This window comes from Citrus clementina, unplaced genomic scaffold (assembly GCF_000493195.1).
Source record: "Citrus clementina cultivar Clemenules unplaced genomic scaffold, Citrus_clementina_v1.0 scaffold_2, whole genome shotgun sequence".
Lineage (NCBI taxonomy): Eukaryota > Viridiplantae > Streptophyta > Magnoliopsida > Sapindales > Rutaceae > Citrus > Citrus x clementina.
In genome coordinates this window covers 7,691,322-7,719,267 of record NW_006262688.1, presented here as the reverse complement: position 1 = coordinate 7,719,267, position 27,946 = coordinate 7,691,322, and the positions used below count along the sequence as shown (strand labels likewise).

The following is a 27,946-nucleotide window of genomic DNA, read 5'->3' as shown; positions in this document are numbered from 1 at the left end:
TAAGCCTTTTTTTTTTTTTATAACTCTGTCATAGTTATTCTGTTTGTAATTTTAACAGACTAATCACACGGCATATTTCATGCCAGATTCTTTATTGAGATATTTGGTATCAGATAAGAATTGCTCAAAGCTGTCAAAACTAATCCAGTGAATTTTAAAATATATGAATTATGCTAATAATTTGTGCGCAAGTTCAGGCAAAAATAAATAAAAAACAAATTTCGGACACAATTTAGCTTATAAAATATCAGAAATTCACAACTCCGATTACTATTGATTCCCTTGGTACTTTGGACGGTAAGCCTTAGTCACTTTGCAAGGTAAGGGAGAGAGATGCTTCGACATTGCTCCAACAGAGCTGTCTGATAAAAATATGACCTCCAAATTGTCACACAATGCCCGGATTTCATAATCCACCCTGCATCTGGAGTTCTTGGGCTCGGGGACATATTCAGATACATATGCTTTGGTCCTGATGGTCACGACAAAATTTACAGCTCCGATTGTACTCAACTCATATTCGATTGCCTGAGCAGCTTGATTAGCAACATATATTGACGAGGCACTGATGCTTGCATAGACCAAGTCCTGCTGTTGTTCATCCTGATAAAACGGTTCAATTCCTGCGCTTGACAGAAACTCTTGTCCATACAATATATCTACATCAAACTGCTCATAAGTGAATTTATGGTCTCTGTCATGATTTCGTATAGACAAAGTAATATTCCAATTCGCAGTTATTCGTGACGATGATGTTGCTGATGCTGAAACATTAAAATGATCGACAGAAACCGATATTACCTCAACTTCTGGTAGATGATCTGTGGGTGTAAAAAAGTATATCAACACTATGCAAAGCAGTGCCATTATCTCGAGAAAATACCTACACTTAAGTCTTGGTTTTTTTGGATCAATCTTCTGTTTATATGTATCCATTGAAGCCAAAAAAAAATTGATTGAAACTATGTAACAAAGGGGAAATCACAAGAACTAAAAGAAACGATCGAAAGAGCTGGTTTCTGGATATGTTAAATGTATAGGAGTATATATACTATTGGGCAGTTTCTATTTGAGTAAAATCCTATGTAGCATGGGAATCCTAACTATAGCAGAAGTTCTACACGTTACAGGATTAATTTTAACACCAAGTATGGGTAGTTAGTTTAGTCATTGTCAGTGGTTTTTCTGTAGGTTAATTATTAGAGCATTACTATTGTATTTGTAGTTGGGATAAAAACTCATTTAGTCCCCGTATTTTAAAATTAATGTCTATTTAGTTCCTATATTTTTTAAAATACCTCGAAACATCCATGTCGTTAAAGTATTGATACACCTACCGTTACTTTTTATTTTTTTTGGTTTACTTTTACAATATTACCCTTTTATAATAATTTTTTGTTTGGACATTAATAAAAAATAATAATTAAATTACCAATTTAACCTTAAAAAATAAAAAAATTATATTAATTTTTTTGCAAGCACCATTTGCACACTCGGTAGTTTGCATACAATTTTTGACAATTAAATTTTTTACAATTAAAAATTAATATAATTTTTTAGGGTTAAATTGGTAATTTAATTATTATTTTTGGTTAATGTCCAAATAAAAAAATTATTATAAAAGAGTAATATTGTAAAAGTAAACTAAAAGAAATAAAAAGTTACGGTAGGAGTATCAATACTTTAACAGTAGGGATGTTTCGAAACATTTTTAAAAATATAGGAACTAAATGAATACTAATTTTAAAATACAGAGACTAAATGACATTTTATCCTTTGTAGTTGTATTCAATTTTTTTTTTTTTTTAATATCAGTCCCACAACGATCAGGAGACTCGATCCTCTACATTTTAGGTAAGAAGAGAAAAGTGGCAATTAACCAACACAACCAAGGAGTTATGGGCTAAATTTGTCAAATTTTCTAAAGAGAGTGCAAGATATACTTTAAAATTAATCCTTTTCGTCTACGACTGCTTATTCATTTAGTTCTCTGTTATTAATGTCCTGTGATCACAGCATAGAAATTTATCATTTATAATTACACAACCATTGGAATGTATATTATTGCCTTAACGCTCAGGCGCAGCCCTAGAAAAGGGCAAAGAGATTGAAAATCATCTAATCTCTTTGCGAGTGAGCTAGAAGCCAACGAGTTAGTCATTGGGGCTGTCCTCGATGTATTTGCAAAATGTGACGCAGTGGATGAAGCATTTAAGGATTTTAATGAATGACCTGAGCGGGATCGTCGGTCATGGACTTCAATGATCACTGCTTACGGGTCCCATGGTCGAGTTTTAGTAGCTCTGAAGCTTTTCGGTGAAATGCAGCGATCTAATGCAAAACTTGATAGTGTTACTTTCATCAGTTTGTAATCATGCTGGACGGGTTGATGAAGGTTGTTACTGTTTTAACCAAATGATTTCCGAGTATAATATTAAGCCCAGAAATGAGCACTACTCATGCTTGATTGATCTTCTTGGAGGAACTGGAAGATTGGATGAAGCTTATGGGACTTTAGAAGGCACCCCAGAATTCAGGGGAGGATGCTGGTGCCACCTGCACAGAGATATAGAATTGCGGAAGAAATTGCAAAATTACTCATTGAGAAGATCCTGATGATTCATCAACTTATATTTTTTTATTTAATTTTATTAAATATATATGCACCTGTCAAGAAATGGGATAAAGTGAGAAAGATAAGATTAATGATGAAGGAGCTTGGGTTGAGGAAGAACCGTGACTGTAGCTAGATTGAGAATGGGGAGAGGATCCAGCCTTATTCTTTTAAGTCACATAGAAAAAGATGAATTGGTGCTATCTTAGAGTTAGAGTTAACAATGCAGACTCATAGCATCATGTGGTTTCCAAATCAGAGAAGCAATCTTTGTGGAAAATAGTTGACATGAAAAGTACTGTATTGTATTTGTATTTGTAGTTTGTTTCCAGTTTTTTTTTATTTTTAACATAACTCCCAAAATAGTACGCTAATTGTGGTTGTATTCAATTTTTAATTTTTAACATCACGCTTTAGCATTGTATTTATTGTTCTTTTTCAATTTTTTTTTTCATTTTTAATATAACTCCCAAAACGATAAGAATACTCGACCTCCACATTATAGGTAAAGAGAGAAGGTGACAAGCAACACAACTCAGGAATCATCGTCTAAATTTACAAATTTTGTAAAGAGAGTAAAGATATATTTTAAAAATTAATCAGATTTACTACCGGTCTCCTCATAAGACAGGAAATTAACTAATCAGTTCCCCTACAAAACTTGCCTTGTGATACAGTATAAAAATTCTCAATGCTGTACATCAAACGTAAAATCATAAAAAAAAAACAATTTTGAAACACATCAAACAGAAACTCTTGATTGAATGTATTGGGTCCAACATCTTTTCTATGTAAATCTCAATAAAAAAAACAAGCTCTACCAAGGCGGTCCAATATCTTTTCAATCTCATCTCAATAAAGATGTTGGGTCCAACATCTTTTCATTCTAAAACAAGTTCTATCAAAGGCCCAAGATGTGAAAGAGAGGATTCAAGTATTATAATTAGTTTGTTATTAGTTTAAATATACCTTGTAATTCCGATATTAACATTATTAGTTAAAAAACAAGAAAATAAAAAATAAAAAATTAAATATTAATTTGAATTAGTAATGCCCTTAGTAACGAACAAAACAGTTTTATTTATAACTATTTTTTAGACTTACAAAAGCTTATCCCAAGTCTTTGGTTTTTCATTCTTTAATGCCATTATCGAGTATATATATTGCAATAAAATTAGAAATTTCAACACTCCGTTGTAGTCCAACGGTTAGGATACCTGGCTTTCACCCAGGAGATCCGGGTTCGATTCCCGGCAACGGAACTGCAGATTTTCACGTTTTGCTTGAATGAGAATTCAACCAAGTCATTCATTAAAAATTATTCTTTCTAACCGAACTTAAAATATGTAAAATCCCCGTTACTTTTAACGGTAGACATTCAAAGTCAAAAAATAACATTTAAACCAGAGTCGTTGAATAAAGCCCATTTTGATTTGGGTTAAAGATCAATCTGACCCGAAGGCCCATTCAATACATGAATCGAATCAATAGACAGAACACAGCAGGCCGGGAGCGATTCAAGCCATTTTGATTTAACCGGCGCAAAGGGGAAAACCCAAGCATTTGCTCTTCCAAGTAAACAAAGGGACAAGAGTCAGTTTTATGGCGAGAGAAACCAGTTGTCTGGCTCGTGTAACCACCGGCGTTGCTGTCGGCGGCGCCGTTGGTGGTGCTGTTGGTAAATTTTTTCTTTTTCCAACTTCGTAAAACCAAATTTGCTTTGCTTCTCCTGTACTGCTATTTATTTAGGATTTAATAATTTTCCCTATTCTTGGTGTTAATCGATTAACTGTTTTAGTTAGTCTAAGCACTAAAAGTTAAAATTTTTATTTTAAATTGGGCTCTTTTCAGTCTGCTGTTACATGGGTTTAGGGTTTTAATTAATATGCACCCCCAATGAAATTGTGAAACTTTTATGCTATTCAGTGTTGGTTAAAAAAGAATTGTTAAAACATGTGATTCCATGTTAACGTATGTTATCTTATAACTTTCTTCATAGTGAGACTTGCATAATGTTGTTGTCTGAAGTTTCGATAATTTTGTGCACCCAATGAAATTTGAAGAAATTAGTTGGGAAGTTGTGGGATTGATTCTGATTTTCTCTATTCATAAAATTGTGCATATTCATTATTTCTATACTTGATTTTTTGTTCTTTTATCTAGGTGCTGTGTACGGAACATACGAGGCAATTAGGTATAAGGTATGTATCTGCTGCGATTCTGAACTTCGGGTATGTTAAGGACTGCTTGTGCTTCTGCTTGACTTCGAAAGCATAACAATTAAAGTATTTAGTACGCATATACTTGGCGACTAATATTTATCAATCACAGTAAAACTTTTCGATAGTGATACTCTATATAGGAATAACCTTTATGTAATTATAAAAAACTTTGGTCCCATTTTCAGTCAGTTATAAATTATATTAAACTCTACATTATAATAAGTTATAATTTTTTTAGATCCCATCTTAAAGAATTTCTCCACATTGTAATAATTATCAATATATTACAAAAAATATATGCTATATTATATTAAAGCTTGAGGATGAAATAAAAGATTTTTCTGAAGTTGTTTGGGCCACTGATTTATTCTTTACAGTTATTACTTTATAGTATAGCATATATTTTTATACAATTTATAGAATTTACATTGAAAGGAAAACATTAAAAGAGAATGCAAACATTTAGACTTTTAAGATGGCTGTTCATATTCCCAACAACACATGATACATGTACTAGTTTTTGAAACTATGTTTATCTTTTATCAATTATTATACATTGGATTTGACATGCTGTATTAATTAATTATTAATGTAGTGCATATTTTACCTCTATATCAATAATGAAGTCTAAACAATAATTTTTGTAACTACACCTTTATAAAGTTATAACCTCATCATAATAATTAAATTTATTTGGTCTCAACATTATGACTGTAGAGATGTTTTACTGTACTCGCCTACTTATTTTTGATAGCCAATGATTCCATTCCACTAGACCCCAATCCCAAGTATACCCTTCCAACTTGCAACTTTCAATGCACATCTAATTTTGGATTCCTTCTTCATTATTGTTGTTATTTATTGAAATGATTACATCTTTTATCTTTTAATTTTGGATTCCTTCTTCATTGTTGTTGTTTTTTTAATGAAATGATTACATCTTTTATCTTTATATACATTTTTTTCCCGTGGATGTTAATGATTCTGAATAAGGCTTCAAATTTAGGGTGACTAGTTTATGGACACTGATTGCAAACACGACAAGAACCAGGAAAAGTAGTTTTCAGTGTAATGATCAATAGGTGAAGCATGATATGGCAATGTAGAACCATGGTAGTACTTTTTAAGAGAGTCAGTTTTCTACTAATTTGTCTCCACAAGCTGATGCTGCAGTTGAGTTTGTTTTTTATCAAATGTGAGTGGATATTTCTTGAGGACATTAAAAGTAAAAGTACACTGAAAAGCCTCCAGCTTGATGATGGATTTGCCAATGGATGGCATCACTAGCTGAATTGTGCTTGGTGAACCTAGATGCGAATTTCTTAATATTTAAGTCAGCTCTAGTTCATCTTGGGTGTCTTGCTAGTTTGATGGTGCATGGAAAATGAAGATCTTACCGGAATCGACATCTATGAATGTAGGTAGAAAAATAATCAAAATTGCAATTATTAGGAATGACTGTCAATGTGCAACATCTTTGGGAATGACTGTCTGTGTGAAATCTATGTTCTCTTATCTTTGGTAAACATCCTAGTTTATTTGCATAGAAAACTGAAGGTGATCCTTTGACCTCCAAACCAGTTGAAATACCCGATGATATCTGACAAGAATTTTTTAATTAGAATTTTCACTATTTTTATTGACAGGGTAGTTCATTAGTTAATTATTTAGTTCATTAGTTAATTATTTAATTTTTGCGTCTGGGGAAATGCAGGTACCGGGACTTCTGAAGATTAGATATATCGGACAAACCACACTTGGCAGTGCTGCTATTTTTGGTCTTTTCTTGGGTGCTGGGAGCTTAATACACTGTGGAAAGTCATATTGAGCAGCTTGGTGTATCAAGTAAAAAAAATTTTTTCTCCCCAGCTTAGAATTATTTGCCTTTGACTCAGAAGTCTTGTTTGTATGAGTAGAATATCATGAATATTGGTCTTTTGTGGTCATCTTGGCTTTCTGGATGCTTTATACAATTTCATAGAAATTAACCTTCTTATTTGGTGAAATTCTATGTTGTGATGTTTAACTGTGGTGATTATAACTAGGGGTTGTATCCGCTTGTCAACTTGATGTGAAATGTAACTTAAGATGTTCTGAATGAGCATTTTGAAATAGAATGGTTAGAACTAGTAAGAAATTTCATCAATTCTGACAAAAAATTTAAATATATCTTCATTTTACCCAGATATATATGTATGGGATAATTTTATCGTTTAAAACTGCATTAATTCATTTTTCTATTTAAACCCAGATATTTATTTATCATTAAGTTTTCAAGAATATCAGTATGAGCATCTTCTAGTTTTCAACATATTAAAGAATGGGGACTAGCCTAAAACAAGAATAAACTTGGAATCCTCTTACAGTAACCCAGTGATCTACTGGTGAAATCTCAGGGATTCATTGGTAAATTTTGCTCCATTCTTCTCAATATTATGGGGAGATTGAGTACTTGAAATTTGAACGTATACGGTTTTCACTTATTAAGTTACAAACTAATGGATACTAGGATGAGGTGAGCTGAGCCTTTGAAGTTTAATATCATCACTGGATCTTTACAACAATATTTCAGATTATAGAACTGAGGAACTAATCCTTTATAGCATTATTCAATACTTCACTTTATATATGAAATTTAGATACAAACTTTGTAAGTCTCATGTTATTCTTTGCTACGATTCGCCCTTGAGCAATGCTCGGTAGATCTACCAAATTTACCAAGGAAAATTTCTGAAGACTATTATTTAACAGCATGCAATGATGTATATAAGATAAGATATATGTAATACAACAGTTACAGGAAGTAATGTGAACAAAATAATGCTGTGTAATTATTTTCATTCATCTCTTGATGTATTATTACTTACTACTGTTTTGCTTCTTCATTTCGTACTCAAACAGAAGAAAACAATTGTTTCACCTGCTTCAAACATGACAAAACATCAACTATCTCGGGATGATTTTCATTCCCTTAAATATTGCTGCAGCAACTGATGCACCATTTTGCAATTTCACCAAGCTTTGCCAAGCTCATGATCTTGAATTTTTCATTTGGAATATATCCAGCCGCTGATTAAGGCACTCCTGGCCACCAACGAAGTCATTTATCTGGTCCTGACTTGAAAAGCTTTTGTAGTTGCCTGTTTTCTAGAGGTTCCCCTCATAAGTTCTCAAATAATTGTATGCCGAAACTCCATACATCCTCAGCCATTTCTGATGTTCTCTCACAATTTCGCCTGTTACTGCCGCTGCTGCAATAATTTGCAGCTCCAAAACCTGCTAACTTGGCATTGCACAATTCATCTAGAAGAATGCAATCGGATGTTATGTTGCCATGATATGTGGGTGGTTTAGAGTACACGCGCAGCATTTGATTTGCAGATATTATTTGTAATGCTATTGCCAACCTCTTTTCCCAGTCCAGCGTACCTCCTTTCTCTCTCAGGTTCCGTCTCAAACCAAGTATCTTCTTTGGAATCTGTCTTGAGGATATCCCAGTAAGGTAACAATGTTTGGGTGAGCAGAGGATTTGAGCAAGATTTCTTCTTCTAATTTTGTTTGAGAAGCCATATATCTCCTAGCTTTAACTGCTACCACAGTAACATTTCTTGTAACTGCTCTATCTCCTTTAATCAGCGTTAGGCCCTCAACTGAGTCCCCAAAGCTTTTAAGCATTCTTCTTCTTTTAAGTATAGCTAATGTAACCAAAGCAATTGAAACACTTATAGCAACAACAGCTGAAACAACAATAGTGATGACAACCTTAATTTTTTTCACCTCGATTAACAGGAGAAGCAATGTAAAAGCTAGCAGACCAACCTTCTCCTTTATCCGTCGGAGTAGTGAACGCAATGGTAACCTCGCCAGTCGGGTTCATTGGCTGGAGGTCAGACCCGGAATAAAGTCCAGAGAAGTTGGTTATCCGCTGCCTTTTGCTATCATATATAGCCAGACAATCCGATCCTTTTGAGATGTTAATGTGACTGAAATTTAAGGATGGAACGGTACCAGATTTCCCATGGAGAATCCATTGGCAGCCAAGACCTTCTCAGCAGGAAAATCTGATTGATGAACTGTAGCCGATTACTCCATTACAATCATAAACATATTCTCTTCCATTGCAAAGTCCTACAAATTTCATTGTAATTATAATAGCTTAAGTTTTGTCTAATTAATTGAATTAAAGAAAGCATTTGGTTACCTGCAGTATAGGTAAGCTCCCATCCTCTTGATTCAAAGGGAATATGATCGCCACATGTAAATTCAACAGAAGTTTTTGAGTCCATCCTGTAGTCCTTGAGACAATATCCATCATTTGATTTAATACTAGAGCATCGCGAGTGGCAAACTAGGAGGTGGTCATCGCTGCCCGCTGCAACTGCAAGGTAGTTAAAGCTTATGAACATCGCATCCGGAATGTTGATTTTCCACTGAAATTTTTGGTTTGGAGCATATGGCTGCATACCATCAGAATGATTCACAACAATTCCTCCCTTCAAAACTCCTATGTGCTGCTCGAGAACAACTGCGTCGCTGCTGCAGGTTTCTGCAGGTGCCACAGTTCTTGGTTTTCTGGTCCCAAATATATGGCAGCATGTCTCAATACCCATTCAAACCAACTGCATTAAAACTTATATTCCTCTCTTCATTAACATATAGAGGAGGACCATTCTTGGCTTTTAAAATGGAGGAAAACAAGAACTACTAATTGTCAATCCATTTCCATCAGTACTAATCCATCCTCTTCCATCTCTGTCAGTTACCTCCTCTGCAATTTGCGCCAGCATATTTCCAATCAAGGTATCAATCTTCTCATCACCATTAGGAGAGCCAACATAATAGCTGCTATTTAAAGATATTGAACAATGAACTTCACAGTATGAGAAACCAAAACATGATAAATCTAGTTCTTGTTCACTTCAAAAACTCAAGCACAATTGAAGTTCCCTCTAAAATTTTCTATAGCAGTCTTGTTAAAAACTGCCTGTGAAATCTGAGCTACTTTGTCTGAAGTCATGTTGAGTTCAGCTCCTGTGAAGAAACGCTCAGCATCAACATCTACTTTATCAGAAACTTGAGCATTTGAACTGTCTCTATACTGTCTTACAACATCCCACCAATCTCCCAAGGTAGGAACTTCCGAACGCTTACTGTTGTATCGAGATGCAGTTAAAGAATTTATTTATTTTTTGGTTTTTGACTATAAGGTATTCTGGGGAGAGCCCCAACTGTGGGAGGCACCTTTAAGCTCGTACCACAACCCAGTTTAGAAGTACCCGCTCGAACTGACAGGCACAGGTTCTCCCAACAAAGGCGACTTCCCTGCAACTCGAACTGGAGAGTAAACCCAGTCAAGCCACTTAAGGGGACTCCATTACCAGTGGAGCCAACACTTTGTTGCAGTTAAAGAATTTATGGCATTTCGTACAGCTTCTCTACCCGGTTCTCGCCATCCAGTACCGAACCGGATGAGAGAATCCGCCACTGGTTCGGTCATGATTTTCCCAGCTTTGTAAGAGAGGCCAAAGGTGCTTCCATCCGAAAATACAGAAGAAAATTGAGGAAGAAAATGAAGTACAAAAAGCTGATAAAAGAAAACCAACCATCTATAATCATATGAAATTATGCTGGTGAAGAAGAATAGCCGTCTCAAGGCTCATGGTGGATATAAAGTATGATGAAGAATGAGAGGAAATTAACCAATGGTCGGCCTTAGAAAAGACAGAAAGGGGACGTTCAGTGAAGTTGCCAGTAAGTTGACAAGAAGCAAAGACATGACAAAAGATTTCAGAACAAGTTAGCTGAAGTTGGAAAAAGCCTCCAAAAAATTTACTCTTTTATTCAAATTATTGCTGTTTATTTCAATGTCATCTTGCTTTGAAGTTTTCTCTCCCAAGAACGTATAATATAGTGCACACACCAATCCAGTATATACTGCTCCAAAGTATATTGGTTGGTTGTGAATGTGTTTTGTACCTGCGATAACTCGAATTGAAGTCAGTCAGAGTAAAAGTTGATATTTAGTAGGTGAGATTTTTCATTCTCATCCAAACCTTTTTAATTGAATATATATGTATATATATATATATATACACACACACTTAACTAATAATCAAACGTTATCTCTACGATTATAAACTGCGAATTATATCATGTAGCTTCAATTTGGTTCAAATGCCGAGTTTGCGCTGCTTTTCATCAAGCTAGTTGCTTGTCACCAACACCCAAAAGCCTAAATATGACAAGCCAACCGAGACAGCCAAACCTTTAACCATTTTAATGATATAAACTCGTTGATGTCAAGGGTGTTGTTGGGTCGTCGTTGACTATTATTACTTTAGTAGGAAACAATAATGGAATAGTTAATTTCTTCATATTCACAGAGATAGGAACACATTTCACATGGACATTGTAAGCCTCACTTGGATTGTTTTAATGGTAGTCTTCACAATTTTTGTTTCACTTGTAATATGGGGTAGGAGTGGACTCTAGAGATACTACTGATTGAGTGACTCTAGAGATACTACTAATTGAATTACACACAAATCAGTTTAATTATGCGTTACAAATCCATACCTTAATTAATGATTCAATCAGGTGAAAAATTAAAACAATCATATTAATCTTATTCACAAAATTGTATACCAAAAATGAATTTTTTTAATTTTTTTTTTACCAATGGTCGCATCCACCTTCTTCAATAGGGTTACCTATTAGAAACAAATTTACTAACATTTCATTCCGAACAAGCAAAGAATTTAATCACACACTAGAAAAATATCCCAAAAAGTTGATAAGACTACTGACTCAAATTTCTAAGAATTAACAAAGATTCAATCATTCAAAACAAAGTTGGGACACGGCTATGATACAGGGACTCAAAGTCCCTGTATCATAGAGGGGGTCAATTTATTGACCCCTTTGTTGTTTGGCTGCCATCTGGCAGCCAAACAACTTTTTTGACTGGCAGCAACCGGTTTTACAGCCGGTTGCTGCCATTAATATGTTTTTTTTATTTAAATAAATTAAAATAAAAAATATTTAAAAAATAATAATAATAAGAAGTAAAAAATGATAAGTAAAGTAAAAATTAAAAAAATATTTTTTATTATAAATATTTTAAAAAATAAAATAAAATGTGTGTTAACAAAAAGACAAAAATTTTATTCATTTTCTATGAAATTTATCTCATGTTTAACATTTTAAGTTTCATATTTTATATTTTATGTTTCATGTACTGATTTTTCAAATACCCCAAAAAAAATTTTTTTGCAGCCGTTTTATGTTTACGTTCTATGTTTCATGTTTGATGTTCTATGTTTCATGTTTTATGTTTCATGTTCACTGTTACGGAGGGACTCATATTTTATGTTTGTTGTTGCATATTTTAAGTGATATGTTTTATGTTGGTTGTGCAATGTTTCATGTACTGATTTTTCAAATACCCCGAAATTTTTTTTTTTGCACCCGTTTCATGTTTACGTTCTATGTTTCATGTTTGATGTTCTATGTTTCATATTTTATGTTTCATGTTCACTGTTACGGAGGGACTCATATTTTATGTTCGTTGTTGCATATTTTAAGTGATATGTTTCATGTTGGTTGTGCAATGTTTCATGTACTGATTTTTCAAATACCCCGAAATTTTTCTTTTTTGCCCCCGTTTCATGTTTACGTTCTCTGTTTCATGTTTGTTGTTGTACGTTTCATGTTCCATGTTACGGAGGGACTCATATTTTATGTTTGTTATTGCATATTTTAAGTGATCTGTTGCATGTTAGTTGTGTAATGTTTCATGTACTAATTTTTTAAATACCCCGAAATTTTTCTTTTTTGCCCCCGTTTCATGTTTACGTTCCACGTTTCATGTTTGCTGTTCTACGTTTCATGTTTGACATTGTATGTTCACTGTTACCGAGATACTCATATTTTATGTTCGGAGTTGTATATTTTAAGTAAGATGTTTCGTGTTTATTGTTTAATGTTCCATGTAATAATTTTTCAAATACCCCGAAATTTCTCTTTTGCCCCCGTTTCATGTTTACGTTCCGCGTTTCATGTTTACTGTTCTACGTTTCATGTTTGATGTTGTATGTTCACTGTTACTGAGGTACTTATATTTTGTGTTCACTATTGCATATTTTAAGTAAGATGTTTTATGTTTGTTGTTTAATGTTTCATGTAATAATTTTTCAAATACCCCAAAATCTTTCTTTTTTTCTCCCGTTTCATGTTTACATTCCACGTTTCATGTTTGCTGTTTTACGTTTCATGTTTTACATTGTATGTTCACTGTTATTGAGGTACTCATATTTTATGTTTGCTGTTGCATATTTTAAGTAAGATGTTTCGTATTTGTTGTTTAATGTTCCATGTACGTATTTTCGAAATGTATTAATTTTTTTCACCTACTCTATAGTATATATATTGTTGCATTTATAACTCACTAACTATTGAACCAATTAATGGCATTGTTCCTTCCTTCATAAATATACCTATATATATATATATATATATATATATATATATATATATATATATATATATATATATTTCCATTTTAAATGCCACCTACCTACCATAACTCACTCACCTTGGATCAACAATTTCTTTTGCCTGCATAGCTACTACAGGTGCAAATTTCAGCCATTGCAAAATCTCAGTGTTGTTTCTCAAGTAAGTGTTTATGACTTAAATATTTGTTTTATCTCAATTTTATTTTTATTTTTTAATATATGAATGACATTAAAATGATGTTGGATGAATGTGGATTGATTTTTAAAAATATACCCATTGTCATTGTATTTTGATCACTGTATTTTATTTGTTTTGTTAAATTTCGTGCTATTACCTTTCAAGATTTACAGATGAGTAAATCCTCTGATAATCTTAAGTTACCTTGGACCAATGTACTTGGAGCTCAGTTTGATTCAGTAGAAGATACAGATGCATGGTACATGAACTATTCAAGATTGGTTGGTTTTAGTGTTAGAAAAAATGAGCTTCGTCGTTCCAAGTCTGGACAAACTACGATCCGTCGGTGGGTTTGTAATTTGGAAGGATATAGGGCTGAAAAATATTTGGCAAATGATAATAGAGTGCGGGAACCAAGACCAATAACGCATACGGGTTGTAAAGCATCGTTTCGAGTGAATTACGACAATTCTAGTGGCAAGTATACTGTGACATAATTTAAAACTGAGCACAATCATCCGTTGACTTCTCCGAATGAAGTACATCTCCTTCGTTCACATCGACATGTTAGTGAAGGAGATCTTGCTCAAGCTAAGGCATTGAGGCATGTTGGCGTGAAGACATGCCAAGTTGTGGATTACATGGGTGATCAAGTTGGGGGTTCACATAATCTCAGGTTCAAGCGTAAGGATTTGCAAAATAGATTAGATGCAGATAGACGTGCTAAAATTGGTGATACTGATTCCGTGGCAACTATAGCATATTTCACGGCAAAATCTGATAATGATCCTGGTCTATATCATGAGTACACATTAGATGATGAAAATAGGTTAAGAAACTTGTTTTGGACCGACTACATGGCACGGTATGATTATGAATTCTTCGGTGATATTTTGGCGTTTAATGCGACATACAAAACTAATGCATATCAAAAACCACTTGTGACCCTTGTTGGCACTAACCATCATCGTAGGACTACAGTTTTTGGATTTGGCCTATTGGGCGATGAGACCGTTGAATCATACACATGGTTACTCCAAACTTTTTTGTCTGCTATGGGTAATCGAAAGCCGAAGTCCGTGATTACTGATGGCGATAAAGCAATGGCAAAGGCTATTAAGACAGTTTTTGTTGGAGCTACTCACCGTCTTTGTTACTGGCATTTAGAGAGAAATGCAAAAGCAAATATTAAAAACGAAGACTTTGTTAGCCTATATGGCTATAAATATTGATTTTGATGATAACAAACCACATGTATTTATTGAGTAAAGATTTATGAATTGTGCTTTTATAATAAGAAAATGATGTTATGGAATTAAAGCATTTTGGACTAAAATGAAAGTAATTTCAAAATCTTTAATAGTGTTTTAAATTTCGGATTTGGACCTATTTGAAACTATTTAAATGTTTTTGGGCCATTTTGTAATTTCATAAAGTTTGGGCGAAGTCATAATTTCAGAAAATTGTGGGATTGAGAAAGCATTATTTAAAATTCTGAAATTGGACCTGTTTGTAAACTTTTATAACTTTTTGGGCCATACTACAGTTTTATAAAGTTTTGGGGTCAAACTATAAATTTTGGGAAATATTTTACTGTAGCAGGTTACTGTAGCAAGCGGCTTACCGGTTACTGATAAACGGCAAGCCGAATTCGGGGCAGTAAGCACCAGAACGAAAACGGCTTACCGAATTCCGAATCCGGCAAGCCGGTTAGGCAAAATTTTGAATTTTGCCTTAACGGTAACATAAATCCGGCTTACCGGATTCCATTAAACGGCAAACCGGATAGCCCAGAATGTGAATAACGGCTAGTTTTCGAGCTCAAGCTATAAGAACTCAAATCCAACTCATTTTGATTCTCTCCGACACTCTCCAACAAGCAAAAACAAAAGGCACACATGATATCTTGAGCTTACAACTTGCAAAACACAAAACATTGAATCATTCATTGTTCTTCATCTTTGAATATCTACTCATTGAGTGAGTTTGATTGTAACTTTCATTTCTTCATTTCATTTGTAAGAGTTTGAGTGTGTGAGACACTTGAGTGAAGAGATTGGGAGATAATCTCTTTGTTGTAAAGGTTTATTGACACCTCGAAGTCAATTGTAATTGTTGAAGCCTTGGAAAGGCTTGGATAGTGAAATCCTCAAGCCCGGTGTGCTTGGAGGCGTGGACGTAGGCGGGGATAGCCGAACCACGTAAAAATCATTGTGTTCGTTTTTCTCTTCCCTTACTCTTTTAATTATTGTGCCTTTATTGAACTTATTGCTTTCAATTTTTATTAAGACATTAGATTGCTTGTTGTGTGGATTTGCTAGGATAATTTTTAAATTTCCAATTCACCCCCCCTCTTGGGTTGCACACTTATATTTTAGACTTCACTCGTAAATTCCGTGATCTTATGTTGACAGGCATGAGTGCAGGTGAATTTGACCAGCGGTGGTTTGCTTTAGTTGATGAGTTTAAGCTACACGAACATGGTTGGGTTAAACAAATGTATGCAATTAGACATAAATGGGCCGAAACTTTTCTTAAAGGAACATTTTTTGCTGGTATGCGAAGCACTCAACGGTGTGAAAGTATTCATTGTTATCTCAATCGTTTTCTGCAGTACAGGTTAAAATTATATGAATTTGTGCTATAAATTGATCGCGCACTCCGCAACATTCGAACCACCGAAGTTCAAGATGAGTTTAAAACAAAATTTAGTACTCCTGTGTTGACCACACACTTACGCAGCCTAGAAAAGCATGCTAAAAATGTTTTCCCAATTAGCGTATTTCATTGGATTAGGGAAGAAATTCGTCAAGAAGCCACTTTGATTCAGTTTGAAGCCTTGAATTGCACTGATACTAACTACTACACGCTGACACAATTTGGGAACGTAGACATAAAGTGGACAGTGGTATATAATAAACCCACTAACAAAATCGATTGCTCTTGTCAAATGATGGATTTTGCTGGAATCCCATGTCGACACATGTTTCATGTCATGAAAGTGGAACAATTTAGAAACATCCCTGATAATATGATTCTTCATCGGTGGACAAAAAAGGCGAAGGATTATACATCGTGCAACTTAGCCCGATCACAAGTTGATAGTGAGATTTCCGATGTTGCTGTTAACATATATGTTTCCATAATATTGATTTTGATGATAACAAATAAGTTTAAGAATTATTAATCTTTTAAGCTCAAATTATTTAATATTCTTTTTAAATAAATCATTATTTTCACATTATAAATGTTTTGTATTTAATGGAAAAATGATTTTATGAAATTGATTGTTTTTATTCTTTTTAAATAATAAATCATTATTTTCACATTATAAATGTTTCATATTTAATGGAAAAATGATTTTATGAAATTGATTTTTTTTCAAAGTTTATGGTTTAATTGAAAGCATTTTGAAAACTTTGAAACAAATAAGTATTGCTTGAAATTTTGGTGAAGGACTTATTTGAAAAGTGTCATAGCATTTTGGGCTATAACATAATTTCAGAAAGTTTTGGGATTAACAAAGCATTACTTAGAAATTCTGAAATTGGACCTATTTGCAAAGTTTCATAACGTTTTGGGCTATAGTACAGTTTTGTAAAGTTTTGGGGTCAAACTGTAATTTTGAAAAATAGTGCACTGTGCAGGTTACTGTAGCAATCACTATAGCAAACGGCTAACCGTTTATTTAAAAACGGCTAACCGATAATTTCCAGAAAGCATGTTCTGCAAAGTATTGTTAAAATGATGATTCTGGAAACTAACGGTGAACCGTTTACTGAAAGGTTAACCGATTATTTCCAGATTGCTAACCTTGAACCGTTTAGTAAGAACGGTTAAACCAAATTTGTTTCGCAGGTCTCTGGAAATTAACGGCGAAAGGGTAAGCCTAAACGGCTAACCGTTTATTTGAAAATTGGCCCAACGGTAACTTTGACCAGCCTAAACGGTTAACCGTTAATGGTTAACGGCGAACCGTTTTCGTGCAGACAATCTATAACGGCTAGTTTTTCAGCTCCAACTATAAATAAGCTCAATCCAATTCAAACAAGAAGAATTCCAACGATCATCATTGAGCAAAATATTGAGAATACAACTTTCATTGAGCTTTAAATCTTTGTATTCATCTCATTCATTCACACATTGAGCTTTCACTTGTGATCAAACACATTGTGTGTGAGAGATTCATTTGTAATCTTTTTTGTAAAATCAAGTTAAAAGATTGTAAGTGTTGGGATACACTTGGGTTAAGAGATTGGGGATAATCTCTTGTTGTAAAGGTCCATTGACACCTTGGAAGTCAATTGTAAGCGTTTGAAGCCTTGGGAGGCTAGCTTAGTGAAATCCTCAAGCCCGGTGTGCTTGGAGGCGTGGACGTAGGCGGGGATAGCCGAACCACGTAAAAATCCTTGTGTTTGTTTTCTCTTTCCTTACTCTTTTAATATTGTGCTTGATTGAATTTGTTGTTTTCGAATTTATTAAGGCATTAGATTAAATTGTTGTGTGGTTTGCCTAGGATAATTTTTAAAATCCCAATTCACCCCCCTCTTGGGTTGCCTAGTTAGTATTTCAGTTGCTAGATTCAGTTCTTTGAGCACCGCAACTAACAAAATGTGTTTCTATGCGGCAAAAAACGAGCACTCATATAAAGAAGCTTTAGCTGTGATCAATCAATTGACATCAAAATTTCAAGAACTGTTTGGAGGACAGAGACCTTGCCCTCAAAGTTCTGTATATGGTCCACAAACAAAATCCACGGTACTAGATCCAGTTGTGGTCAGGACAAAAAGTGTTGCGACAAGATTAAAAAAATCTCCTTCAAACAACAGGAAGTGTAGCGTTTGTACACAGCCTGGCTATACAGCAAGAAGATGTCCTATTGCCAGTAATAGCGCGAGGTATTTAATATGTTTTTATGTTTGTCTTTGACTGTTTGATCCATTTATGGTCTCAATATTAAGTTTTATTCACGATTGATTATTTGCAGGAGTAGCGAAGCCAATGCTGCTAACAACGACAGTTGGGGTACATCTATATTAGCTCGCTCGAGTGAACATTTTTCATTCTATAACACTGAAGCCTCATATGAAATAGAAACTCAAATGAATGTGGGAGTAGTTCTCAACTGTGCTCTGAATCCACAGATCACTTGTGGAATAATTCATCAATGCCACCATCGATGGGAAGTAATACCTTCACATTTCTTCTATATCCCACCATGCACTTTGATATGTGGCCTGGAGACAATTCTTTTCACTAATTGGAAAGCATGTAATGTATCTAATTGAAGTTTTTCACTATTCGAAAGACATGTATTTAATTGAAGTTTTTTTTAACCATGTATTTAATTGTAATGGCAAAATATTTTCCAAAGATAAACCGGTATACCGCTTGTAATCACATGTTTGCCGTTTATCGTATAGATTTATCAAAAATGAGCCAGTTTCGAGCAAGAGAGCTCTGGAACGAAACCGGCTAGCCGGTTGGCGCGAACCGGCAAGCCGAATTCGTGCCAGAGAGCTCTGGAACGAAACCGGCCTGCTGGTTTCGGACAACCGGCTTGCCGGTTTCATGCCAGAGCAGAAAGATCAAATTCACGAATCCGGCCTGCCATTTCGGCAAACCGGATATCTCTCTCTGTCTCAAACTGTTTCATCTTTTCTCTTTCTCACTCCAAAAGCCATCATTTTCAACCATTTTGACATCAAATGGGTTTAGAAAAATCATTCCCATCATGCCTAATGTGTTTGGATAATTTTTAACCAATGTGCTTGTCTTGAGATGCTGATGATTATTAGGGCGAGGTTTTTAAATTTTTGCAATTAGTTTTAAATCTTGCAATATTGAGGGGAATCAACCGTCACAATTGTAGTATGTGTTATGTCATCCTAAAAAATATATTATACAAATAGAGTGTGTGTCTTCGAAGTAGTATCCATGACATTTACTAATTTGAATACAGTAATTAGAACAATGTTAGTGGTAAAACTACAAAAATCAGTGCACTAAATGAACAATTATGATTCCACAGTTAAACCTACAACAAAATGTGGAATTTCACACGAACCCAATGAAGAAGACCTAATATTTACGACCGTAATCTTTTTGGATTTTTTTTCCGACTTTTCCCTGGAGCTTTCGCGCCTATTCTATATGTGTTTGCCTTCAGTGTAGACGGTATGGCCCTTGCCTGGGCAGCATGCTCAGCAAATGTGACGTTTGCTTGAGTAAGCAATCCAGCTCGTGCTTCATTAAAGGCCGAGTCGATAAGTTGAACTGCTAGTCTTCCACAAACATCTTGGGAATCATGCTACGCATGAAGAATATTTTGGAATAAGTTGTTTTGCTTGATCAATACAATAAGGAGACAACGAGATAAAATATCTCTATTAAAATTTTTAATTGTTACCATATATGATTTGATAGGAATGAGCCCTGGAGTCTCCATGAATTTGATGACATAGATTTCACAATCAAATCCATTTGGTTGTTTCGGAACCCCCTCACCAGACCAAATAGGGAACCAAATGAATCGCGTTGATGGCTTGACATTTGGAGGTAACTTTGAATGAAAAATTGAATCAAGAGAATGTAACTGCGAAGTTCAAATCAAAATGGCAAATTAGATTATTGAATAATAAAAATCTACACCAAATTGAGGAACGACATATACACATGTAACATACTATGCGTTCAGCTTGTTGCTCGCGTTTTCGATTACTTCGACCATCAGGAAGAGGGTCCCAAACCTCACCATAGCCTTCCTTGACATTCACGGTGAACATGAACCAATGAAAGGCACCATCGTTAATTGGAACATAAATCTAACAAATAAAAATAAGTATTTTTCTCATAGAAGATGTTTTACAAAAAGTAAAATTGTAATCAGTAGAGAGTGTAGAAAGTAACCTTTTGGCACCTTTGAAAGTCTAGCATGAAAGGTTTTCCGACACTTGCTGCTTGTGCAAAACCATCAACGTCAGCTCCAACGGTAAGTGCTGATTGCTATAAAAGAACAATAAGTAAACAAGTGATATGTCAATAAATGCACAAGTATTGAAAAAAATCTTATTGTACAGAGCAATGTTTGAAAATTATTATAGATAAACAACAACTTCAATTCACATAGAAATAATAGTGGTGGATACTTACTGCATATATTGTCGGTAAATACCAGTTTATTGGTGCATCATTGCGTTTAGCCCGTTCATATAGTGTGAGGTGATATGCTATCATGGTGAGAATCTAAAACAGTGCTCAATAAGTGAAAACTTAGTATTTAATTTTGCAATAAAGCATCCAAACATATAGTACGATGATGTGCGTGCCAATGCACCACAAACCTCTCCACTCAGAGCCGTGTTAGGCAAAAGGCTCATGAAATTATGCCTGGAGATAAATTGATCATCAGTAGAGACAACGATTTCGCTGAAAACACAAACAAGTAATAAAGTGTTAGCTAATCAATATATATGTACAGGGGAATAAAAAATACAAAGCCTTATAAACCACAAGTACCTTCCGTTACCACCTTTATCAAATGCATATTGAATGAGCTTCAATTGGTCAAGAGAAAGGGGGTTATTTACATGGAAAGGACCAGCTTTAAACTTAGCCTTCGCTCCCCGAGACACTTTATCATAAGGAGAGAGTTGGTATCGTCCTGGCCTTCTGTTCCGTACTGGTCGTGTTGCTGGTACGCTCATGCTAGTGGAGGTCTGGAACTCTTGCTTAGTGTCAAGTGGTTCAGCTAAATTCTATATATGTCCAGGGTCAAAATTAATTCATTATCATTAAAACTAAATTACAACTAAAGATCGCTTAGACAAACCTCTCCCTCCTCTCGAGGTATTGGCGTTAAATGGAGATCATGTCCTCTATCAAATTGAAATGAATCGAGTAGAATTTCACTAGTATGTGCAGTAGTCCCAATACAGCCCAACATAACATCAAAGGCTCGTAAACTTGCTTTCACTCTACGATCCACGGTGTCGTCATCACTGACCAAAATCATTTTCCCTTCAGTTTTTGACATTGTTTTTCCATCCGGAGATGTACGATTTTGACTTTTCACATTTGAAGGTGGATCGGGAGCAACTGGTTGTTTGCTTGATCCTCTGTGATACTTTGATGTCAACTCTCCTAATATTTTCTCTATATTTTCCAATCTCCGTTCAATGGTTTGGAACGACTCTTTGTTTTGTGCGACGAATGACCCAAACCTTTCCATTAGTAACTGAAAAGCATCATTATTCGCATTGTTCCACCCAGGAGGTTCTGCTTGTTCAGGCTTATGAAGCCGATCAGGGTCACACATCAAAACCTAAAATAATTCATAAAATAATAACAATTTAGTCTAAAAATATGGTAATTGATTTCATTAAAACAGTATGCATGTATTTTATACCTTATTGCTTTTGATGCCACCAAGCTTTTTTTGCCATTTCAAGAATCGTCGAATCTCATCATTATTCCATACACTGATAGGACACATTGTTCTATCAATAGAAGGTCGATCATATACAACGGAGGAAAAGTAGAACAACTGTCCATCAATGGCAAAGTACGTATGTTATACACTGAAATAACCAAAATACAAGAAACAAGAAACAATATATTTTTTCTTAATTAAATACGAACCTTTAAGAAAAGAACACAGCCGCTAACATAGCTAACTTTATTCTCTTTAAACTTTTGCACACCTTCCCATAAAAAGGTAAAACACCAACTAGCCCAATTTTTTTCTCTAATTGAATTTGTATCTTTCAGTGCACGAAGATACAACGGATTAATATATATTGCACTTGTGGGACATAAAATGGTTCCCAACGCAAAAAGACTAAAAAGTATCTTAAATTCATCATCAGAAGTTGAAGTATTCATTAGCCTTTTTTTCACCTCCGCTATATGAATTCCTCTAGGTCCACTACTATACACTACACGCAAATCAGTTATATCAACTGCTTGATCATTTAAGTCCACACGTGTGCCTCCATCTCTAACCCCCATTATAGTTGCAAACACTGTAGGGCTTAAATTGTATTCTTTCCCATGTAGAATTATACTTTGCCTACCTACATCACATTGTTGAATTAGTGCTGCACATAACTCTTGTCTTAAGCGTCCACATTTTAGGTCAAGTAGACTTCCTAAGCCGGTTTCATTCACTGCTACTTGTTGGTCACTTGAAAAAGATGAAACCACATCGGAGAATGAGGCTACACGACATCGAGATAGAAGGTTGCCACCATCAGTCTTCTCCTCATCAGATTCCTTAATATTTTTACTCGTACCACTATTTTCATCACTATTTAAGCTAGATATCTCATTCATATTACTAACCATCCATTGATGCCTCTCCTCGGGGGTTAGTTTCTTCCAATTTTGTGCAATATCAGCTCTAACCTACAACAATTATAATATATATACGATCAGTGGCATATCATTTTAGGCAAGAGAAAATTGAATATCCAGCAGGTCATTATTTTTGCTACATACCGTTTTATCCACCTTTTCTACCCCTAATAGCCTTAGTCGTTTTGCTTCTGCCTTACTGTGATCAATATTTTAAGTTACATTAATTAAAAAAATTGAACCTTTTAACATAATGGGTACATAAATGCATATAAATTATACTTACAAATAGTATATCCATGCTTTTTTTTTCACTGCTTGCTTTTGCTGCCATAATGATTTTTCTTTCGATTTTTTCCTCTTACTATCAACAGATTCCATGTGTTCTTGTAAAATCTACAAGAAAGCAGTTAATAAACAACAATTACTGCCTCTCGCACACGTGTTGGTGCGACGGTGCCTATCGCACCAAAACACACCTCACACGTGCGATGGGCATTAACCGAAATGCATCTTGCATCAAACGAATGCATACGCCAAACTATCACACAAAGCTACCACATTCGAATGGCCAAGTCTAATTTTTTTCATCATCGAATTATTATAAAAAAAAATTGAAAACACGCCTACAGCATTTTGTCAATTAAAAAAAAATTAACCTATTATCTTAAAAGATGACAAATAGTTCTATAGTTCTTTGTGGCATTTTGTCAAATATTATGTAAGCATTATATTTCTACACTATCATTAACAAATCGTTTTCCCCAAATATAACAAATTACAGATCTAAATCACTTTAACAAATACAAGGCTAAGTTTCAAGTTCAGTAACCTTGATAAGAAGAGTGAAAGTCGGAGCCGAGAGCTAGAGCGAAAGTGAGAGCAAGTTCGGGCGTGAGTGTGAGTTGGAAGAAAAGCCAAGACCAACAGCAACAACAATGGCGAGAATGGGAGCCTGAGTGTGAGCAAGAGCGGGAGCGGGACTGTGAGCCAGAGTGGGAGCGGGAGTGTGAGCCGGAGTGGGAGAGTGACCAAGAACGAGACTGTGACAGTGTGAGGAATGATAAAGATCTGCTCAATGTTCGGGGGGGAGAAAGGAGAAAGAGAGGGAGAAAGGGAGGGAGAAAGAGAGGAAGGGAGGGGAAAATGCTTTTGATTCAACCGGTTGCCTTATTTTTTTCCTGTTTTTGTTCATTTTTTCTCTTTTTTTTTAAATTAAAACCACAACCGTTGGATTCAAACAAGCTGAATCCAACGGTTTAAGTTTGGCCCCTGCACCATACAGGGATTTCATGCCCTGCATGGTAGCTGTGTCCCAAAGTTGAGGTCCAAAATGTTCATCATATATAGAAATGGCAATTGTACCCGCAAACCCGCAAACCTGCCCAAACCCACCCGCCAAAACCAGCCCGTTGCGGGTAATTTTACCCGTTGCGGGCGGGTTTAGTATTATAAATTAAAACCCGCACATGGATGCGGGTGGGTTTGGTATTAACCTTATATCCGGTGGATACCCGCATGGATATCCACCAAACCCGCAATATTTTTTTCAAATATTTTTAATTTAATTTTAATCTAAAAATGTATAAAGAAAATAATGTCATTAATTAAATTACCAAATAGCCAAAGGCTCAAAGTTGTGTATGTGTGTATGTGGCCTATATCCTATTCTAAAGTCATAATCTAAAGAAAACTAAAGGCATTTTCCTTCGAATTAGTATTTGAAAATATTAATCTTAATTATTATTATAGGCATTGTGTTGGATGGGTGCTTATGGTGGTGAATGAAATGAATATCTTCTCTTGGAGCTTGTTTTAAATGATAATATAAAATGTAATTATTATTTTTAGATACTAGTTTGTGTTTTTTAAATGGATTTGTGTAATTTATACTTAAATTTGAGAATTTGTGTTGAATTGATGTGGAAATTTTAATTTTTCATTTACATTATTTAAATATAAAATTGAGTATGTTATATGGAATTTGAGGTTATTATTATAAATTTATATATTAAACATTTGTGATTTTAAATACAGAAACCCACAAAAAATCCGTCGGATACCATTGCGGGTTTGGTAATTATTAAAACCCGCTGCGGGTGGATTTTTGTAAAAAAATTAAAACCCGCTGCGGGTTACGGGTGGGTTTGGTAATTTAAATTTTGTACGAGTTTGAGTTTGGTAATGACAAACCCGCTATGGGCGGTGCCTATTGCCATCCCTAATCATATAGATCTTTTTCATATATTTAAGGAGAGTAAAATTTTCGAAATAAAATAAAAATGTGTCACAAGAAGGATATCATCACATAAATAAAGCACCAAATTTCCTCTCATTTCACAGGAGAACGATAAGGGCAAACCCCAATGTTGGACCTAAACGGCACCGTAGTGCCATTTCTGACGTTTCTCACTCTCATCCTCTTCGCTTTCTCCTTCTTCTCTTCTAAATCCAAATCCAAAACCAAAACCCCATCTCCAGAATTCCATCCCATAATCGGAAACCTCCTCGGATTCCTCCGCAACCGCCACCGCTTCCACGACTGGGTCGCCGAGCAGCTCTCCGGAACCCCATCTTCCACTATTCAAGTCAACTCCTTCCTCAACCTCTCCAATGGCGTGGCCACCGCCGACCCCGCCAATGTCCGCCACTTGCTCCACACCAACTTCCCCAACTACGTCAAAGGCTCCCGCTTCTCCGCCGTCCTCCGCGAGCTCCTCGGCGACGGCATCTTCAACGCCGACGGACCCACCTGGACTCTCCAGCGCAAGATCGCCAGCCACGAGTTCAGCACCAAGTCCCTCAAGAACTTCATAACGGACGTGGTCGAATCTGAGATCACCGAACGGCTCTTGCCGTCCCTGTGCATCGCCTGCGACGAGGGCTTGGTGATTGATTTGCAAAAAGTGTTGGAAGATTTCACTTTTAATAATATGTGCAACGTTGCATTCGGTGTTGATCCTTCTACTATGGTGGAAAATTCTTATTTTATTGAAGCATTTAACGACGCCACCGAGATTTGCTGGAAAAGATTCATGTCCCCAGTTGCTGCGTTTTGGAAAGCAAAAAGATTGCTCAATATTGAACCGGAGAAGCTCTTTAAAGAAGCAATTTATGTGATCAACGAGTACGCTATGGATATTATTGCATCAAAAGAACGGAGCTTAAAGATTAGTAGTGTTGATGATGATGATAAAAATCACCAAGATTTGTTGTCAAGATTCATTGTCGCGAGCTCGGATATGGAGTTTAAAGATGGAGAACAGAGGAGGAAGTTTCTGAGAGATATCGTTATAAGCTTCATTCTTGCAGGTAAAGATTCGACGTCGACGGCGCTGACATGGTTCTTCTGGTTGATCGCCGGTCACCCCAGGTGCGCGGATGCAATTCGCGCGGAGTTGGATTCGCTTATTGAGTCTCCGGATAATGAGTTGTTGTCGGGTAACGAGCCCAGGATTTTCAGCTATGATGAGCTGAAGAAGTTGCATTATTTACATGCTGCTCTGTCGGAGTCAATGCGGCTGTTTCCACCGGTGCCTATTGATTCGAGATTGACGGTGGATGATGATGTGTGGCCGGATGGGACGCGGGTGAGAAAAGGGTGGTTCGCTGATTATTCGGCTTATGCAATGGGGAGGATGGAGAGAGTGTGGGGAAAGGATTGCAGGGAGTTCAGGCCTGAGAGGTGGTTGGATGACGATCGGGTGTTTCAGCCGTGTGATCAGTTTAAGTTTCCGGTGTTTCACGGAGGGCCCAGGTTGTGTTTGGGGAAGGATATGGCTTATCTGCAGATGAAGTTGATTGCTGCAACGGTGTTGCATCAGTTTGAGATCGTAGCCATTAATGGAGGTGCTACTCCAGAGAAGATGATGAACCCTCCTTACAAGCTATCTTTGCAGCTTAAGATGAGAGGTGGGTTTCCAGTTCAGCTAAAGAGAAGATGCCAATAAATTTGAATTTGATGGATGCATCCCTAGCCTTTATTGCTGTAGTATTATAGTTTTGCTCTAAACACAAATGTTATGATATTGTCTATATTGAATTATTTCCCTTAATGACATGCAATTTCCTTGTTCATTTCTGAGCATAAAGAGTAGATTAATTTTATTGAAATAAGTAATAGATTGTAAGAAATTAGAAAAATCATCCACTAAGAGGTTTGAGGTAGAGAAAAAAAACCAACATTTACAATTTTGCAAAATTCAGTAGGAGTGGGAACGGCCAATGAAATAGTAATCTGTAAGCCAACAGTGGCAGCATCAAAAGAAGACAGATCAGAATGAGAGACTACTGAAATATCAAATCATCCGCACATAAACTCTGCTGATGCAGAGATAAACCCGGTGCACCAAATATCAATGCTCAGACTGCCGACAAAAAAAGCAGATTGTGGAGAGGAATCCCAAGTCTATAGTTGGTTTTCTGATGCAGAAATGAAAATTCTGCAGTGCAACTCCTCCATCTGCACTACCCAGAAGTTAAACAGCTGAGTGTTCCTTCAATGTTAAACGCTAATCCCAGTAACTAAAGCCCTTGAACCTACACCTCCCGGATAAAACTTTAACACAGACCAAAAGCCATCAGCTCCGAAAAATCCTTCTGAGGCTACTAATATTAGCCAGATTGAAATGAATATTTTGCTAATTCATGCACGTATTAGATCCACATAAAAGCTCATAAGAAAAAAAAAAAAAGAAGCTTTAAATGAATAACACCACAGTACTTAGCAAATTGTTCAGTGAGTAGGAATGGCAATGGGCACCGCCCGCAGCGGGTTTGCCATTACCAAACTCAAATCCGTACAAAATTTAAATTATCAAACCCACCCGTAACCCGCAGCGGGTTTTAATTTTTTTACAAAAACCCACCCGCAGCGGGTTTTAACAATTACCAAACCCGCAATGGTATCCGGCGAATTTTTTGCGGATTTCCGTATTTAAAATCACAAATGTTTAATATATAAATTTATAATAATAACCTCAAATTCCATATAACATACTCAATTTTATATTTAAATAATGTAAATGAAAAATTAAAATTTCCACATCTATTCAACACAAAT

At 35.6% G+C, this 27,946-nt stretch overlaps 3 protein-coding genes, 1 long non-coding RNA gene and 1 other non-coding gene across 6 annotated transcripts; 4 read left to right on the top strand and 1 right to left on the bottom strand.

The window, feature by feature from the left end:
* Nucleotides 1-3,804: 3,804 nt before the first annotated feature.
* Nucleotides 3,805-3,876, top strand: TRNAE-UUC. The gene has a single exon. It is a non-coding gene; the product is annotated as a tRNA-Glu (tRNA).
* Nucleotides 3,877-4,114: 238 nt separating this feature from the next.
* LOC18050554 (reactive oxygen species modulator 1) lies at nt 4,115-6,842 on the top strand. Of its 2 annotated transcripts, none has more exons than XM_024190165.1 (3): nt 4,115-4,292; nt 4,778-4,845; nt 6,551-6,842. In XM_024190165.1, the coding sequence occupies exons 1-3, from the start codon at nt 4,217-4,219 to the stop codon at nt 6,662-6,664; spliced, it is 258 nt and encodes an 85-aa protein (XP_024045933.1). In that variant the 5' UTR covers nt 4,115-4,216; the 3' UTR covers nt 6,665-6,842. The 2 variants fall into 2 exon arrangements, with proteins under 2 accessions (XP_024045933.1, XP_006446257.1); XM_006446194.2 differs by having other exon boundaries at nt 4,123-4,292; nt 4,778-4,815.
* A 6,861-nt stretch (nt 6,843-13,703) lies between these two features.
* Nucleotides 13,704-19,248, top strand: LOC112100854 (protein FAR1-RELATED SEQUENCE 7-like). Its single transcript, XM_024190709.1, has 4 exons — nt 13,704-14,011; nt 14,102-14,676; nt 15,945-16,029; nt 18,954-19,248. Exons 1-4 carry the CDS (start codon nt 13,704-13,706, stop codon nt 19,246-19,248), a joined length of 1,263 nt encoding a protein of 420 aa, XP_024046477.1.
* Nucleotides 19,249-22,844: 3,596 nt separating this feature from the next.
* Nucleotides 22,845-23,265, bottom strand: LOC112101178. The gene is made up of 3 exons (XR_002907273.1): nt 23,171-23,265; nt 23,029-23,083; nt 22,845-22,935 (listed from the first exon to the last, which is right to left on the bottom strand). It is a non-coding gene; the product is annotated as an uncharacterized LOC112101178 (long non-coding RNA).
* Nucleotides 23,266-25,184: 1,919 nt separating this feature from the next.
* LOC18050551 (cytochrome P450 94A1) lies at nt 25,185-26,970 on the top strand. The gene has a single exon (XM_006446191.2). It carries the CDS (start codon nt 25,251-25,253, stop codon nt 26,832-26,834), a length of 1,584 nt encoding a protein of 527 aa, XP_006446254.1. The 5' UTR covers nt 25,185-25,250; the 3' UTR covers nt 26,835-26,970.
* The last annotated feature ends 976 nt before the right edge of the window (nt 26,971-27,946 follow it).

Bases quoted from the DNA above. Each gene is read 5' to 3' on its own strand.
- LOC18050554 (XM_024190165.1), top strand. From the start codon at position 4,217: ATGGCGAGAGAAACCAGTTGTCTGGCTCGTGTAACCACCGGCGTTGCT. The intron at 4,293-4,777 runs GTAAATTTTTTC...TCTTTTATCTAG, and splicing joins CGCCGTTGGTGGTGCTGTTG to GTGCTGTGTACGGAACATAC. The intron at 4,846-6,550 runs GTATGTTAAGGA...GGGGAAATGCAG, and splicing joins GCTGCGATTCTGAACTTCGG to GTACCGGGACTTCTGAAGAT.
- LOC112100854 (XM_024190709.1), top strand. From the start codon at position 13,704: ATGAGTAAATCCTCTGATAATCTTAAGTTACCTTGGACCAATGTACTT. The intron at 14,677-15,944 runs GTCTTTGTTACT...TTATGTTGACAG, and splicing joins TTTTGTTGGAGCTACTCACC to GCATGAGTGCAGGTGAATTT. The intron at 16,030-18,953 runs GTATGCAATTAG...TTTATCGTATAG, and splicing joins CATGGTTGGGTTAAACAAAT to ATTTATCAAAAATGAGCCAG.
- LOC18050551 (XM_006446191.2), top strand. From the start codon at position 25,251: ATGTTGGACCTAAACGGCACCGTAGTGCCATTTCTGACGTTTCTCACT.